We start from the raw sequence: 18,101 nt of genomic DNA on the forward strand, positions 1-18,101 counted from the left end.
GATACGCCCTCAGCACACAGAGCGTTAAGTGCAAACCCAGGGTTCAGACCCAGGGTCCGGGCCCCAGGGCGCTCTGACTGCATCCTCCAGACCCAGTGAGGGCCCCAGGGTGTGCCCTGCAGGACTAGGCCTGGGAGGCCACAGCTCTGGCCACATGCCTCCCCGGGGCTGGGTGAACAGAGACCAGGCCACCACAGCCCCCAGTGTGAGCTGCTCTGGTCTCCTGGGGGTGCCTCCTCCGGGGCAGGAGTGGCACCAGCACCACCACCGTGCAGGCAGGGGCCCGGGAGGTGGAACCTACCTTGACCTTCTTCCTGCGCAGGCGGTGGACACGGGCAGCCAGCTGCACGGTGCTGAGCGTCTCGGCATGGCGGGCCGGCGCGTCAGACACGTGGGCGATCATGGTGGTGCGGCAGCTGGCAGTGGCCAGGGTCTCCCGCAGCAGTGCGGTGAGCCTGTGCTCCCTGGGGGTCGGGGGGCGAGGCTCAGAGGCTGAGGGCCTGGGAGGGGTGCTGGGGGACCACTGCGTGTGGCGGCTGCTACAGGGCTGGAGGGAGGGAGGAGGGCCTCTAGCTGGACCAGGGCCGTGCCTGGGGGCCCCCGGGTCGGGCTGACACCCACCTCTGTGCCCCCGGGCCCCGGGCAGCAGGACCCCCTGCCAGCCCTCGGGTAGCAAAGCCGGTCACACAGTGAGGAAGAAAGGACAGAGGGATCAAGGACCATGGACACAGTGGACACGGCTGAGGTGGGCTGGGACGGATCCCCAGGCCCACCCAGGAGCCCCCACTCACCTGTAGGGCACATGCTTGGCTCCGCTGACCAGCGCCAAGATGACACTGCCCAAGGCCGACAAGGACAGGGATGGGGGGCCCCCAGGGCCCTCTTCGCAGCTGCCCAGGTCAATGAGGTGCAGGCGGCTGCGGCCTCCAGACACTGAAACCACAGGGCGGGAGGAGAAGGCTCAGCCCCAGGACCCCCAGGCCCAGGACGCCCAGGACTGTCCCGGGCGGAGGGGCCTGATCCCACGACGCAGGCGCGCGGCCACCTACTTCCGCCTCTACCGCACTTCTCCACGCGGTACTGGTACACGTGCAGCGTGAAGAGCACGTGGGAGCCTCCCCGGGCGTCCTCACGGGCGGCCAGTGCCGCGTCCAGGTAGAAGGCCGCCTTCTCAGCCGTGGGTGCCCGCAGCTCACTCTGGTTCTGGAGCTGAGGACCGATGAACGGACGGACAGGGGGGTCGGCACCCGAGTCGTCCCCACGGCACCCCAACAACCAGCCCGCGGCCCCGCCCCACTCAGCCCGCGGCCCCGCCTCCGCCCCAGCCCGCAGCCCCGCCCCCAGGCCGCGGTCCCACCCCCCAGCCCAAGGCCCCGCCTCTGCCCCAGCCCGCAGCCCCGCCCCCAGGCCGCGGTCCCACCCCCCAGCCCAAGGTCCCGCCTCCGCCCCAGCCCGCAGCCCCGCCCCCAGGCCGCGGTCCCACCCCCCAGCCCAAGGCCCCGCCTCCGCCCCAGCCCGCAGCCCCGCCCCCAGGCCGCGGTCCCACCCCCCAGCCCAAGGTCCCGCCTCCGCCCCAGCCCGCAGCCCCGCCCCCAGGCCGCAGTCCCACCCCTCCAGCCCAAGGTCCCGCCTCCGCCCCAGCCCGCAACCCCGCCCCCAGGCCGCGGTCCCACCCCCCAGCCCAAGGCCCCGCCTCCGCCCCAGCCCGCAGCCCCGCCCCCAGGCCGCGGTCCCACCCCCCAGCCCGAGGCCCCGCCTCCGCCCAGCCCGCAGCCCCGCCCCCCGGCGCGGTCGGCGTACCTGCGCACCGCACGCCGGGTCCTCCCGCAGGTACACGCCCGGGGACTGGGCGTCCTGCAGGCTGCCGGAGGCCACCTCGGCCAGCAGGTCCCGCAGGCTCTGGCCCCGGCCACACACCTCCACGGCCGAGACGCGGACGGAGAAGCGGGCGCCCGTCCTCTCCCTGCGCTCGTCCATGAGCCTGAAGAGCCAAGAGATGGCGCAGGGCACGACGCCCAGGCTCTGCGGCGAGCTGTCCCTCCCGATCATGGTGTAGGACTTGCCTGGAGGCCAGGGAACGGGCCCTCAGAGCCAGGGAACGGGCCCTCAGAGCCAGCGGAACGGGCCCTCAGAGCCAGCGGAACGGGCCCTCAGAGCCAGGGAACGGGCCCTCAGAGCCAGCGGAACGGGCCCTCAGAGCCAGGGAACGGGCCCTCAGAGCCAGCGGAACGGGCCCTCAGAGCCAGCGGAACGGGCCCTCAGAGCCAGCGGAACGGGCCCTCAGAGCCAGGGAACGGGCCCTCAGAGCCAGGCGGGCCCCGGCCCAGCCCGGCAGCCCCATCTCACCCGCTCCCCGGCCGCCTGACGTCCAGGCCTGTCCTCTCGGCTTCCCTCTCCCTGCCCTTACGGGACAGGCCCAGCACCGGCCCCCCAGGAAATGGCCTCCAGAGACTGCAGAGTGGGCGGTACGGGGCACTCACCGAGGCTTGAGTGGCCGAAGGAGAAAATGCAGCCATCAGCCCCGCTGACCACCGACTGGAGCACGTCGGCCACAGTCCCCGAGCAGACCTCGGCCTGCGGGAGGGGCACAGAGTCAGGCCGCCACCCCGCCTCCCGCCTCTTCCGTCTCATCGTACGTGGACAGTGAGTCCACGAGGTGGCTGGGAGGACACCAGGGCTAAGGACACAGAGGTCTGCACGTGGACACACAGCACACACCGACGGGGCACAGACACACACACTCGCAACGTGAGCCGACAGACACAGCTGAAGGCACACACGCACGCACACAGCACACTGCCGTTCTGGCCAGAGCGGGCTCACACCACACCACACACGCGCTCACAGAGGGCACACCACACCACACACGCGCTCACAGAGGGCACATCACACCACACGTGTGCTCACAGAGGGCACACCACACCACACACGCGCTCATAGAGGGCACACCACACCACACACGCGCTCACAGAGGGCACACACACACCACACGTGTGATCACAGTAGGCACACACACACCACACGTGTGATCACAGTGGGCACACACACACACCACATGCGTTCACAGAGGGCACACACACCACACACGCGCTCACAGAGGGCACACCACACCACACACGTGCTCACAGAGGGCACACGACACCACACACGCGCTCACAGAGGGCACACCACACCACACGTGTGCTCACAGTGGGCACACACACACCACACGTGCGCTCACAGAGGGCACACCACACCACACGTGTGATCACAGTGGGCACACACACACCACACACGCGCTCACAGAGGGCACACCACACCACACACACATTCACAGAGGGCACACCACACCACACACGCGCTCACAGAGGGCACACCACACCACACACACATTCACAGAGGGCACACCACACCACACACGCGCTCACAGAGGGCACACCACACCACACGCGCGCTCACAGAGGGCACACCACACCACACGTGTGCTCACAGTGGGCACACACACACCACACGTGTGATCACAGTGGGCACACACCACACCACACACGCTCACAGAGGGCACACACACACCACACGTGTGATCACAGTGGGCACACACCACACACCACACACGCGCTCACAGAGGGCACACACACCACACACGCGCTCACAGAGAGCACACACACACCACACGTGTGATCACAGAGGGCACACACACCACACACGTGTTCACATATGACACACACCACACCACACACGGTTTCAGATGACACACACCACACCACGTGTGATCACAGAGGGCACACACCACACCACATGCGTTCACAGAGGGCACACACCACACACGCGCTCACAGAGGGCACACACACACCACATGTGTGATCACAGTGGGCACACCACACCACACACGTGTTCACATATGACACACACCACACCACACACGGTTTCACAGATGACACACACCACACCACGTGTGATCACAGAGGGCACACACACACACACGTGCTCACAGAGGGCATACACCACACCACACGTGTGATCACAGTGGGCACACACAGACACCACATGCGTTCACAGAGGGCACACACACCACACACGCGCTCACAGAGAGCACACACACACCACATGTGTGATCACAGAGGGCACACACACCACACACGTGTTCACATATGACACACACCACACCACACACGGTTTCAGATGACACACACCACACCACGTGTGATCACAGAGGGCACACACACACCACACGTGTGATCACAGTGGGCACACACCACACCACACACGTGTTCACAGAGGGCACACACCACACCACATGTGTGATCACGATGGACACTCACCACACCACACATGTGATCACAGCAGGAACACACTACACTGCACGTGTTCATGGTGGGCACATACCACACTGCACACATGACCATGGCAGGCACATACCACAGCACATGTGTGATCATGGGGGCACACACCACACCACACAAGTTCACAGAGGGCACACACCACACCACATGTGTGATCACAATGGGCTCACAGCATACCGCATGCGTGATCATGGCAGGCACACACCACACCACACGCGTGATCACCACACACAGGACACACAGAGGAGCATCCCGGGGAAAACAAGTTCTGCTGGAAAGCTTCGGAGGGCAGGCTCTGGAAACTGGGCCTGAGAAGCAGCCCAGGAGTTGGTGGACACACACAAGGATGGGGAGGCCAGCAGCGAAGGGCAAACACAGCCAGTCTGCCCAGCCGCACCCAACCCCCGGCACCCGGGCCTCCTCTCATTGTCTCCTGCCTGCCCTGCACAAGAAGCGGTGCGGATCTGACCATCTCGCGTCGTCCTGAGCTGCCAACCCACCCCGCCCGAGGCCGCCCCGCCACCTCACCTGCTCCGAGTCCTGGGGGAAGACTGCGTCGAAGGCGAACATCTTGGGGACCGCAGCCGTGGGGGTGCGTCGGGGGCCTGTGCTGCCTGGGGGCCCGGCGGCCGGGTCGTAGAGGGTCACCTGCTTCTTTCGAGGGTCAACCTTGAGGAAGGACGTGGACTCGGCCGAGCGCTGGGCCCCCTGCGCAGGCCAGATCCGCAGCATGACCTTCACCTGGGGAGGCGGGCGGAGCGGGCCTCTGAGCAGTGCTAATTACAGGGCAGGGGCAGCCTCGCGCGAGTCGGGACAGCGGGCCCTACCGGCATGGGGTCCCTGCCACAGGAATGCGGCATCCGCGCCCCAGCCCCAGGCGGGAGCACATCCCACATGAGGTCAACAAGGCAGGGAGGCAGGGAGGTCTGGTGGGAGGAGCACGCCAGCACGGATTGGGGAGCCCGCAGAGGGGGGCACAGGGTGGCCAGAGGAAACAGACCACAGCTGCCCCAGCGGGCAGAGAGAGAAGACGAGGACGGGACTCAGAGGGCACCCCCACAACACGAGGGTCCTTACACCCTCTCGCTGGCCCCAAGCCAGGACTGGGGGAGTAAGCCCAAAGACCCGGGCCTTTGAGAGCAGAGTCACCTGCACGGGCCCCCCCAGTTCTGCCGGCTCCCCAACCTCGCCAGCCATTACAGTGACCTCCCCCCAACCCCCAGGCCCGCGCAGGCTTGAGAAGGGAGGAATGCACTCAGAGACGGCAACTGTCCCACCTGCATCACACAGCCTGCGAGCGGGTCCCCTGAAATCCCAAACCCCAAATCTGAGGGTGGAGCAAGAAGGGGAGAGCGGGGGACAAGCAGTAAGGGGGAGCAAGACCCGGGCCCTCCTGCAGGGGCCCCATCAGAGCCTCAGGAGTGCTCCCAGGGGCGTGTCCTCCCCCGACCCCCTGCCCCCGCGCCATGGTGGACAGGGGCTGCCCCTGAGCAAGGCCCTCCCCAACTCCTGACTCCCAACCTCGGGCGGGCTCTGCACACAGCAAGGTGCGGCCCAAGGAGAGACGGTGGCACGCTGAGGCCGGGCGGACAGGACACAGAGGGAGGGCGAGGGGCCCGCCCCCACCCCCAGTCTCGTCCAGCCTCAGCTCCTCCAGGGAGCCCTTCCGGCCAGCTCCCAGCCCCAGGACAGAGGCCCTCACGGCCCCGAGTACATCCTCCCCAGCCTGCGGCCCAGGGTGGGCAGCGAGAGCGTGGGGAATGAAGGAGGGACAAACTCTGAAGCGGGACAGGCCAAGGCCCGCGCCACCCTTGGGAGAAACAGGCTCCGGGGCTTCTGACCCCAGAGCTGCCAGAGGCCAGACTCACACCCAGGACCAGGCAAGACCAGAGGCAAGCCCATCAGCATGAGGACCGGAGGAAGAGGGCAGGTTGATCCAGGAGGAGACGGGGATTCTGAGGTCGGGGGTCAGGGGAGATGGTGGGGAGACCAAGGCCGGGGTGACAGGGCGGGACAGGCTCTGTGAGCTCAGGGGCCGGCAGGCCTCCCGGCAGCCTCTGCCACTGTGTGTCCCCCAAACCCAAAAACAGATGCAAAGCCTCCCGTGCCGCCCATTGGCCTTTATGCCCAGCTTCCGGGGCTGGACCCCGAGCCCCAAGGCCCCCAAGCGAACAGAAGCCTGGGGGCAGGGGGTGGGGGTGGAGGCCAGAAACTTAAGATACAAGAGCCCAGAGCAAGCTGCACTGCATACACCCCAAAACCTGCACAGAGAACGCAGACCCCGGGCCGACAGGGGCCCAGAGCTGCTGGGCAAGCCACCCCAGGTGAGCCCCCCACCCCCCAGGAGAAGGCACTAGACCCCGGCTTCTGCAGGAGGACACCGCCCTCCACTGAAACGTCCGATTTCTCCACCACAGTGTAAATCAAATTACCAGGCTCATCTCAGAGCCAGTATTTTTCACGGATTTAATTGTAAGTGACAGATACATAACGTTGGCAAAATTGGTTTACCGTGGGTAGTTCGCGCAAGGCGCCACCGATGCCCCTTCGGCATGTGGCAAATTGACATGCAAGCCCGTTCCGCTAAGGAGGGGCGGTCCTGGGGGAGACTCGGGGAGAAATACTCCTCTACTGAGCTCCTCCAACCCGGGCCCCATTAGACGAGAATCGATTCTTTTATTCCCCAATGACATGAACAAAACTATTTCATTTCCAAACGCTGCTGCCAAGCAGACGAAAATGTGCACTTCCCAGTAATTTTTGGCAATTTTTTTTTCAGTGTGAACTCCAGGCCACTTCAGGAGCCAAATGAGTTCTGCAGATTGGAGTGTGTTCCCGGCGGGGAAAAGCCCGCTTGGGCTGCCCCGCTGGGGTCCCCACCCCCATGCCAGCTCCACGTCTATGAGGGCCTTTCATTACCAGGGGAAACGACAGGGTCTCCCCGCCAGACAAGCACATCTCCTCCTAAATGTTCAGCTATTGCAAAGCGCCCGCTGAGTAGCTGCCAGGTAGGGAACAAATACATTCTGCATAAAAAGGGTCTTCCACTCCTAAGAGGGGGCCCGGGCAGGCGTGGGGGGAAGGGCCGTCTTCTGTAATTCCGCACGATGATGAATTATCTTAAGTGGCACATTAATGTCAAGAATCGAGCGTAATCTAACTTCTTTTCTCTGACAATATTAAATGCCTTTCAGGAGGCATTTCTGACTATGTGATATTCGTGCAAATAACATCATCCAGGGAGTCAGGGAGAGGGGCCCTGCGGGGGAGGGGCAAGGGGAGAGGGCTAGAACAGTGGCCACGGGCTTCCTGCCTCCGGGAGTGGGGTTCTGCCAGAGAGCAGGGGGGCCCTGCCCCGGTAGACTTGACTGGGGGACCTGGCCCCCGCCGGAGGAGGGGGAGGCCTGTGGATTCCAAGCACCAGGGCAGCAGCAAGAAAGGCAGGTCTGTGCCTCGAGGTTCCTCCAGCCCCTCTGGCCGCCCAGCCCCACTGAGTGGGCCCAGGCCCAGGGTCCAGCGACAGGCCCAGGGCAGAGCCAGGCCCAGAGTGTTTAGAGCCCCTCCCCCACGGCCAGGTCCCTCTCCAGACCCAGAGCAGAAGCCCCGGGGGGCGCGACCTAGGCAGCAGGATGGACTGAACCCAGGGGTATGCATCCAGGCGGCGTGGGCCTCTGGGCACCGCAGAGGCCGCCCGGGTGGGAGGCTCAGAGGGGGCCGAAGGGGCCCATCCTCAGGGCCGGGGCCCTGCCCTCCCCCCACGACCTTCTACGGCTCAGGCTCCCCGCCTGCACTAAGGTGCTCATGCAGCCTGGCCCGGGCCTGGGGGCAGTCACGAGCAGCCCAGGCAGGGTCCAGATGGAAACTGTCTCAGCAGAAGGGACAGGAGTTTAGAGCCAGCCGGCTGTGACAGGCAGGGCCCTTCACACTGCGGGCCTGGCCCCCCGAACCCGGGAGCATTTCCACTCGGCTGAGCACCCCGTCCCCTTTTACCATGTCAGGATGCAGCAGGGCTTTGTCCGGACTCTGGAGAGCTGAGGGGCCCCAGCCATGCCCCCGCCCTGCCTAAGAGACGAGGTGTGGAGGGGGTTCCTGGAGTCAGACCCCAGCCCTGAGTCCCAGGAAGCCCTGGTCGCCCCACCCTGCTCTGGGAGTGGCCAGTGTTCCTGGGACCGCCCCCCCCCACCCATTTCCCATATCGCCCCCCACCCCCAGTCCCCCAGGCTTCCCACCGCCGTCTGGAGCATCCAGGTGGCCCGGGCCTCAGTCAGCCCATCTGGACACGGACCCCCCTGCTCCAGCCCCGGAGAAGGCAGCAGGGTCTCTCACTGCCCGCTCTCCCACCCCACACGTGCCCAGACACCCCAGCCTCGTCCCACCCCAGGGACACCCCCAACTCGGGGTGGGGCCTACCTTTCCAACACTGCTGGGGTTGTCCTTGGCCTTGGAGGTGGCCCTGAGCAGGCAAGGGGGTGCAGGGGGCGGCCACAGCTGCAGGACCCCGCTGAAGTCCGTGGGGTAGGTGGAGGCCCGGCGTGGGGCGGGGGGCGGTGGCGGGGGGGGTTTCTTGCGCTTGGAGGCCAGGCTGAGCTTCTGGGCGGCCCTGGTGGGGGACAGAGGGATGGGGGGACGGGGGGCAGGGCACTCAGCGCTGTCCTGACGCCTGCCCCTCCCTGCAAGCAGCTCTCAGCCCACAGTTTATTTCCCGCCAGCCACGCAGAGGCCCCCGGGGCTGCAGGCTGCCACGTCCAGCCCGTGGCGGCTTGGCCAGTTCAGACCAGGCGAGAGGGCCCAGGCAGAGGCGGGACCCTGGCCCCTCCCCGCACCCTGCACCGAGCACATCCTTTTTTTTCCACTGTCCTCCCCCAGCTCAGCCACCAGGCTCCATCACTCCCAGGCCATGTGACCCACATGTGGTGACTGAGAGGCTCCATGCCTCAATTTCCCCACCTCTAACGTGGGAGACGTGACCCCACCCCCCCAGGGGCCCTTGTGAGCAGCCCTGGTGCACTAATGCATTCAAGGCGACACCAGGTGACAGAGGAAGCAGATGCTGGGCCTGGGTCCAGAGGGCCCCGGCCGCCATCAGCCACCCCTGCCTCCCCGCCCCCACCTCCCAGTGAAAGGGATGGGAGGCCAGGGCTCAAAGAACCCACCCAGCCCGGCTCCCCGGCCTGCTCCTGCTGCACACATCCTTCTCGTCCCAAAGCCCTGGCCCTGGTCCGCACTGTCCATCCCACAGCCTGGCCCTCAGCGCCCACTGTCCATCCCACAGCCCCAGCTCTGGTCCCCCCCATCCGTCTCCAAAGCTCCCGACAGGCGGCCCCGCACCGCGGGCAGCGCGGCCCCTCAGCCTGCCTCCCACTCGGCAGAGCTGCCGGCGTTTTGCTTAACTCCTCTCATCTTTAATAGGAGTTGTCTTTTAAGAGACCCCAGGGACGGCTTTCCTCCTAGCGCGGTGTCATCCAGGAAAATAAAAGTAATCTACGCTGCGTGGTGGCTCCTTAATAGCGCGGTGGGGCGGCCGGTGCACGCGGGGCGGGGAGGGCCCGGGGCGTGTGAGCGGGCCGGCACCCTCAGCCAGGGAGGGCCGCGGCTTCTCCAGTCACGAGCAGACATAGCCCGTTTCCACCCGGGCCCTGAAGCCTCCTGGACAGAGGAGTCCCGCGTCCCCCTCCCGCCGCCCCCACCCCACACACGCATCACACCCGGGGCAGGGGGGAGGCTGAGAGTGTCCGCAGGTGCAGGGCGAGAAGCCGGGACGGGACTCAGAAGGCAGGACGCGGCCGCATGGAGCCGCAGCACGACCGTCCGGGAAGGCAGCTGGACTGGGCAGGGTAGGAGCAGGGGCCCCTCCAGCTCAGCTCTCGGGGCTCCTCCCGCCCCACCCACTCCCCAGCCAAGCCTGCTGCCCTGGACTCCGGCCACCCCGGGTGAGGCCACAGCTCCCCACCCACCACCCCCACGGGAAGACACGACCGCCGGACTCAGACGCCTGCAGTGTAGCGGGCAGCCCTGCCCCAGGCCCTGCCCGGGGACAACCAGGGCAGGTGGGGTGGCCCCGAGTCTGCCTGGGCAGGAGAGCGGGACACAGAAGTGCACCCATGGGGTCGGCTCACCTCCAGTGGGCACTGGGGCCCTGCAGCCTGGACGTCAGGGAAGGGCATCACAAGGACTGCCCAGAACCAGCCTGCCCGGGGGGCTCCGGCTGGACCCTCAGGGTGACCAGATAGATCGGCAGACCGCCACGGCCAAGGCAACTCCCCCACCCTGCTCCTCCCGGAACCCCCAGGCCCCCCTCAAGGCCAGGGGGATATCCAGAACCCGCACCCCGAGGCTCGAGGGCTCGGGGAGACCAGGAGGACGGGGAGGCGCCGGGAGAGGCCGGATGCCATCCGGCTGTGGAGTCCACAAGCAGAGGGCAGGGCTCGGCCTGCCGGGGCACCTGCCCTCCATGACCCCCTCGGGAGCCCAGGTTCTGGCATGGGCCTCACTCAGCCCCGCCCCGACAGCTCCAGGGTCCGACAGCGCCCCGGGAGGTGCCCTTCCCCACCGGACATGCCCAGGTCTCGCCAATGGACAGACACTAGGCCCTCGGCCATCTGCGGCCCCGCCAGGCCCGGGGGGCTGGGACGTCCCTGGCCAGCGTCTCTGCCCCGTGATCCAACCGAACTCGGGTGCCCCCTCCTCCCTGCCTGCGCGGGGTCAGCCCCCTGGGGCGGGGAGCCAGGAGGCTGCGCCCCAGCCTGCCGGCACCCCAGGTCTCTGCTCCTACAGGCTCGGCTCAGCAGGGGTGACTCAGAGCGCCCCGGGACAGCATGCTCCCCTTTGATGAAATCCAGGCCCCTTCACACCCGGGACAAGCCCGTCAGCCACTGGGTACTGCGTCTCAACTCACGTGGCCTGGGGTGGGTGGGGGGCGCATCTCTGCAGGGCCCAGCTTGCTAGGGGCACAGACCTGGTTTCTGGGCAGTGGGGATGGGCGAGGAGACCCCACACTCAGGACTCTGAACACCCACTGCGCTGCTGGGGAGCAGTGGGCAGGGGGAGCTCAAGGTGGGACCCACGGGGGCCGTGTGGGTACCTCCCCGTGGTCCGGTTCTGAAGGGACGACTTCCTGCACACACAGTTCTCCTCGTCCTCAGAGGACACCTCCCCCAGGAAGCCCACCCTGATGCCCCCACTCTCGGCTTCCTCCCGCTACCAAGGGAACCCCTCTCTGCCCTGAGCGTACATGGCTGAGCCCCACCCCGAGGGAACTCTGCAGGGCAGGTGTTGGCTCAGACCAAGGACCCAGGGGATGCGGAGGATGGGGCCGTGAGGGCGGGAGTGAGAGAACGGGTGCGGGAGCGAGTAAGGGAGGGAGGGACCCAGCCCCTCTAAGCATCGCCCTGAGCCCCCAGCCCTCTCACCGAATCCCAGAGCCCTTTTTCCGAGGCTCACAGGCCCTGCTCGCTGATTCACATAAACAGAAAGGAAAATATTTGCCTTTTTACAAAGAAAAATTGCCTCTTCCAAACAAGAAGGTAATTTCACAGGCAGTTGGCCTTGACGGTGAGGCCTTTACTCACCCCAAGGAGGCACGGGGCCCGTTTGGATGTGAGCGGGGTCAGTTACCAGCTTCTGACCTGGGCCGCCAGGAGGCTGGAGGACTGGGCCACGCCCTGCACGCCTGGCCTGCTTCCACCCCCGGGAGGGGCCCATCAGGGTCCAACAGTGCAGGGCGGCTAAGAGGGGCCGGACCCCTGAGGCCAAGGCCCAGGGTCCCAGCAGCCCTGACCCTTGTCGTGCCTGCCTGCAGTCTCATGTCACCTGGGCCCTTCACCCCGAGGCCCCCAGACTCCTCGCCACGGAGCCCCGCTGGCAGGGGCCTCTGGGCAGCACCCATCCCACCCTAGGCCCCTGCCGGGTACCCTGATGTCCCGCGGCCTGGCCGTCCGGGCAGACACAGGGGAGGAGGCGCCCGAGGCTACAGTACAGTGGGTCGGGGGTGCCTGGGAGCGCCGCCCGGAGGGAGCCCACCGCCGCCCCTGCCGAGGGGACTCGCAGCAAGTCGGCCCCAAAGTCACCCTCCACCATGGCTCAGCCATGGCAGGTAAGGGGCTCAAAGGTGGTCGGGAAGACCCAGAAAAGCCCGAGGCTAGTGTGCCGGCCCCCAGGGGATACTCAGGGACCCCTGACCCCTGAGCCCACCCTATTCTGCCTCCACTGGGCAGACAACAGCCTCCTACACAACCCTCAAAACCTGCCTCTGTGCCCTCAGCGCGTGGGCGACACTGCTTGGCCCCTTCAAAGACTGCACGCTGCCACCTTGCCCCCAATCAACCGGAAACCAGGGGGCAGGGTACAGGCTGGGGGTCGACTTTGCCCCCTGGGGGCCCACGACTGGGCAGAGAGCGTGCCCTCAGCTTGTTCCTGAGACCTCCCCCCAGGGGTCCAGGAGCTCCTCACCTCCGGGGGAATCCAGACAAGCGCCTCCCCAACACAGAACAAAGAAGGGCATGAAGCTGAGACCACCCCCTCAGGACCGTGAAGCATCCGCAGCCCCAAGGAGCAGAGGGTCTTGGACCCAAATCAGGCGCAAGCCCCGGGCAGTGTTCCCAGCTTCAACACCCACCCCCGGACTGGGCCCACGACCCTAAGGAAGCTGCTGAGAGCAGGGGTGTCCAACAGGCTGGCAGTAAGGACAGCCGGCAATGCCCCCAGCCCCAGCCCCCACGCTTGTTTCTATGGTAACTTCCCAAGGTCAGCAGAGGCAGCCTCACTCCCTGGAGACAAAAGGAGCTCCCCGTCCCACGGGCCCTGGGTCGCTAAGGAGCCAGGGCAGCCCCAGACCCCCAGGGTGGGTCTTCCTCCCCAGGGGCCCTCAGCCTGGCAATCCTCCAGCAAGCGTGGCCTGGCGAGACGTGGCCGCTGCCCCAAAGGCCGGGGCAGAGACTGCCGGGCCTGGGACCACCCTCCAGGAATCCAGATCGGCCCTCTGTCACCTCCACGGGGCTCCTGGGCCGGCTAGGCAGGCCCCACCCACCCCACGGCAGGAGGACCAGCCCAGCGCCTGGTACCCACCTGGGGCTGTGGGCCGGCACGTGTGCCCACCTGCCCAGCACCCCTGTCATGCCCCGGCCACCTGCCTCCCCCCACCACTTCCCACAGCCCCGGGCCACACTGATAAGACGCAGGCTCCTGAGACACAACGATGAGCTTATCACGCCCGCAGGGGCTGATGGGACAGTGACCTGGGGGGCCGGCCAACACGACTCATCGCCACCATCATACCCGGGACCCCCCACCCCCGGCAAGGGGAGCTGGGCACACGAGGGCACCACCAGTGAGATGATGTGCCGGGGGCCCCCGGGCAACAGGAGCCCCCAGGACACCCGCCGCAGCTCACGCCAACCTCCCCGGTGGCCCAGGGACGCTCCCTCGGGCCCATTCCGCCCTGTGCCCCTAGCTGCAGGGCCAGCTGCCCTGAGGCCTGCCTGCCCCTGCCTCCCGTCCACGCCACCCGCCCCCTCCCGCTGGAACCGGCCCAGGACCGCCTGGGGATGTCCACCAGCTGCGGCTGAGGTCCTCCCGCCGTCAGCGCGCGACGCCTCCCAGGAAGCGCCACTGGATAAACGAGGAAACCGAGGCACAGAGGGCCCAGAGACCAGACATGACCCGCCCAAGAACGCCCAGCTGGGAGAGGCCTCCAGACATACGGTCGCCACGGTGACCCAGGAGGCCCCAGAAACCCCCCTCTGCTCGGCTGGACAGCAGGCAGGCCACAGCCCTCCCCGGAGAGGCCCGCAGGCCGCCAGGCCCCGAGCCCGAGGCCCCGTCAGGCCACCCCCGGGCCAGGCCCCCAGGAGGACGTACCTGAGGAAAAAGGAGGCTGCAGCTGACGGGCCCGGGGAGCCCCCCGGGGAAGCGCCCGGGGCAGGGCTGACCAGGCCCCACGTCTTCGACGCACCATCAGAGCCCACGGAAGGGGGCCCGTCCCGGACCGTGTCCGCCACCGCCACGGCGGCCACCGCTGCTTCAGCCTGGAGGGAAGGAGAAGCCGGCATGAGGCTCGGGCACCCCGCCCCTCGCCGGGGAGCCAGGGGGGCAGACCCCCGCCCCCCAGAGACCATCATGCTCCCTGGACTCCACGCACACGGGACCACCAACTTGGGGCCCCGTGGAGGAGAGGTGGGCACAGATGCCCCCCGCCCAGAGGCCTGACTTTCCCCCACTTCAAGCTCCAGAATCGCAGGGACCAACATGGTTAGGCAGATGGACAGGGACCCTCCGTCACCCCGGGGTCGGCCGGCTGGGGGCACCCAGAGGCACGCTTAGAGAAGAAACCACAATAAATATTTGTCAGGAGCACTAATTGCCCTGTGTATGATAATGTATGATCTTCTCATCATCTGAAATACTACTCTGGCATTTCCAACTAATTAGCTAAAATAAATTCCAGAAAGGGAGACAGCCTCGTAACATAGCACAAATGTAATTAACCGCTCCCCAGGAAGGCACTGGCCAAGTGGAGACCCAGCCACCATATATTACATTTATACACACGTGTCGGGCACTGGACCCCCCTGCGGGACCTGGCCTCGGAGAGTGGGTGGACATGGCCCTCCGGCAGTGGAGGGAAGCGGCCTGCCTCAGCCCGGCCACTCCAGCCCCAGCCCCTCCCCAAGGGCCCCAGCCTCTAGGGCTCCCAGGGCGCCACGGCCTGGTCCCTGGGGCTCCTGGCTACACTTGGCCCAGAGCGCGGTGGCAGCCGTCGTCCGAGCCGCCCTCTCTGCTCAACCTGGCGGAGGACAGGGGTCTGTCTGCTGACCCTGCGGGTGAGGAGCCCAGGTAGCAGCCACATTCTAGAGGGCCCCGCACCCTCGGGGTCTCCCAAGGGACACGGCCACAGGCCAAGGTGAGACTTCAGCAGAATAAGCCCCCGCGGGCCTCGGGAGGAACGTCCGAGCAGGATCTCCAGCCGCCTCCCCGCTGGACACCCCTCAGCATGGTGGAGGGTCTCAGCACCACCCCCAGCCCACGGTCAGCACCAGCTCCCCACACCTCCCCTGGGACACAGCGAAACCACGTCTGCAGAGGAAGTTCACAGTGAGCCCCAGAGTTTGGGCTGGAAGGAAGCCCAGCACCCCCACTCACCCCCGCAGCACCAGCAGCCCCCCAAGGCTGCGAGGACAAGTCCCAACCGGAATGGCCCAGGCCCCCACCAGGCCCTGTGCTGGCGAACCACGCCCTGCCCCCTGCCTGTGTCCGCCTATAGGGCAGGAGCTCCTACACATCCCTCAGAACCCAACACAGCCAGCCCTCTCCTCGAGGCCACTCCCTGGGCCTGCCCTGGCCTCCCGCAGCCCTCAGACCTCCCCCCACTTCTCCCGGTCTAGCCAGGGCTGCCCACTCACAGAGAAACCGGGCCACGCTCAGCTACTCAGCACCGCACTCCCCAGCACCCCCAGCTTGTGCCCGCACCCAGGGCATGCCAGGAATCCGGAGGCCCAGAGGGAGCCTGCGCATGCCTGGCCCCTCCACATCCCTGGGACCCTGCCCGGCACACAGCAGCTGATCGATACACCTGCCCTCCAGGAGCGCACAGCCTAGCACGAGACACCCAGGGCCCACAGCCAGGAGATGAGCCCCGCACTCCAGGGGGAGGAGGCTGCAGGCACAGAGGGGTACCCGCTCCTGGGGAACGTTCCCGAGGCGGGGTCAGCCAGGCCCAGACTTGGGCCACTGGGTACTGTTTCTCCTCCTCCAGGCGGTGCTGGGGGCTCAGGGCAAATGAGTGACGCAGGGCAACCAAGGCGCCAGCAGCCTGGGCACAGCCTGGATCCCCTGCAGCCTCCCAGGGCTCCATGCAGCGCGTCCTGGCCTCAAATGTCAGCCCCTTCTGTCACCTAACAGACGTGCTCCGCGTGACGGGTCTAAACTCGATCGAGCAGAGTGGTGGAGAAGCGGACTAATGCTAAAAGCTGCGGCATCCCCAGGGCCTGGGCCGAGTCTGGTTGGGGGCCCCCTGCGAGCAGCACAGAGTGGGGCTCCCAAAGCTCACTCCCCGCAGCACCCTGCTACCCGCGGCTCCAAGCAGCCCAAGGTGTGCACCCCATCCAGCAGCCCAGGCCCGCCCAGCCACGCTGCCCCGCACGACCACCTGGACGGCAGCCATGACCCCCAAGGGTCCCTCCACTCAGCCCCGTGGGGCCCAAGCCAGCCCACCTCCCACGCCTGCATCTGTGCCTCCAGCCGAACGGCCGGCCCCACGGGCAACGGTTCAGGCCACGCGGTGTGCCTGCGGCCGGCTGGGCCCCACACTGACCTGTTGGGGGTCCCACACGCGCCGCGGCTCCGCCGGCCGGTGAGCTGCCGACACCCGGCTCCGGCCACCGGGAGGCCGCTGCCAGTTCCTGCCGGAAGCAGAGCCCGGACGCGCCAAAAGAAGCCGAGGCGGGGGGGTGGCGGCAGGGAGGGCGGAGGGGAAGACCACACACACACGGGGACAGGAGACAGGGGGCCGGGGTGGGCGGGCAGGCGGCCGAACAGAAAGCGTGATGGATGCGCCAGGGCAGCAACGAAAGGAAAGCGTGAAGAGAGGAGAGCGTGAGGGGGGCCCGCCGTCTCGGGAAGCCCCCCGTCTCTGCGGGGTGCCCGCCACCGGGCGCAGGGTTCCACGGAACACCACTTGGGAAACACCCACTCCTCAGGAGCCCTCCGGGGCTGGACTCCACATCGGCAAGATTGTGGCCCAGGAAAGGCAGCGCTCCCCAACTCCCTCGGGGGCTATTTCATGCCAAGAGGTGGGGAGGGCAGAGGAAGGGGTGGCCACGGGGCACAGAGCCACGCCTGGCCCTGCAGGGCACGGGGCCTGCGCTGAGCACCGGGGCCCCCCTCAGAGCCCTGCCTGGTCACCCCGGGGCCCCAGGCTCGGACGGTCCCTCCCCCAGGTCACAGGAGCAGGCTCACGGGGAAGTGCGGGGGCAGCTGCTCCAAGCTCTGCTCCTCGGGTAGGTAAACTGGGGCTCAGAGGGGCCCCCGTGACAGTCGGCCAGGCCAGAGGGACAAAGCTCCCCCCACCCCACACCGTTCCCACCACATCCCCAAGGACAGGTGGGCACCCACCAGGGACCCAGCCAGGGAAGTGGGGGCGGCAAGCCGGCTGGCACAGGGGCAGCAGGAGCGAGGTCCCCAAGCCAGTGCCAGCCTACCTCCACGGACAGAAGGAAATCCTCGCCCACCGAAACAAGCTCGCCTCCCACTCAGAGCCGCGCCTCCTCCAGGAAGCCCTCCATCCTCCCTGCAGTGCGTGCACTGCCTCAGCCCCCACGGCTGACTACGAAGCTTCTGCTCCAAGTCCTCTTCCCCGGGACCCTGGGTGGGGCCTGGCCCTTGTCAACAAGACTACGGAGGGTTCGCGAAGACTCCCGGGCAGGGGCCCAAGGTGGCTGCACCTTTCACCCTGTTACTCTGCCCCAACCTCAGCGGCCCCAGGCTATGCTACCTCTAGCCGACTTGTGGGGTCAGGAGGCCAAAGCCACAATCTCCAGGCATCTGGCTGCAAACGGATGGCAGGTGTCCTGTGAAACACCTGATGGGACCCTGCGCTCCTCAGGGAGACCCCCCGGTTCACAGCTGCGTCCCCGTGCAGCCGGCCAGGGCAGAGCGCTTGGGGGGCACCCATGGGCACCTCCAACCCCCAGGGTGGCAAAGCTGCTGGAAAACGACTGCCCGACTGTCCCCCTGGGCGGCCCCCGCTGCCGGGAATCATCAAGGACACTTTCCAGGAGGTGGATGACC

At 66.9% G+C, this 18,101-nt stretch overlaps 1 protein-coding gene across 1 annotated transcript in view; it reads right to left on the bottom strand.

Moving 5' to 3' along the window:
- KIF26A (kinesin family member 26A) overlaps nucleotides 1–18,101 on the bottom strand; it is a 39,426-nt gene that overhangs the window by 6,591 nt on the left and 14,734 nt on the right. Inside the window, exons 4-11 of the mRNA XM_070477725.1 lie at nucleotides 14,175–14,341; nucleotides 8,730–8,919; nucleotides 4,848–5,060; nucleotides 2,481–2,574; nucleotides 1,801–2,063; nucleotides 1,050–1,209; nucleotides 792–933; nucleotides 302–464 (exon numbers count right to left, since the gene is read on the bottom strand). Coding sequence (XP_070333826.1) covers nucleotides 302–464; nucleotides 792–933; nucleotides 1,050–1,209; nucleotides 1,801–2,063; nucleotides 2,481–2,574; nucleotides 4,848–5,060; nucleotides 8,730–8,919; nucleotides 14,175–14,341 — 1,392 coding nt within the window. The remainder of the gene's footprint in view (nucleotides 1–301; nucleotides 465–791; nucleotides 934–1,049; nucleotides 1,210–1,800; nucleotides 2,064–2,480; nucleotides 2,575–4,847; nucleotides 5,061–8,729; nucleotides 8,920–14,174; nucleotides 14,342–18,101) is intronic.

The sequence above is a fragment of the Odocoileus virginianus genome, chromosome 16 (genome assembly GCF_023699985.2).
Source record: "Odocoileus virginianus isolate 20LAN1187 ecotype Illinois chromosome 16, Ovbor_1.2, whole genome shotgun sequence".
Taxonomy (NCBI): Eukaryota; Metazoa; Chordata; class Mammalia; order Artiodactyla; family Cervidae; genus Odocoileus; species Odocoileus virginianus.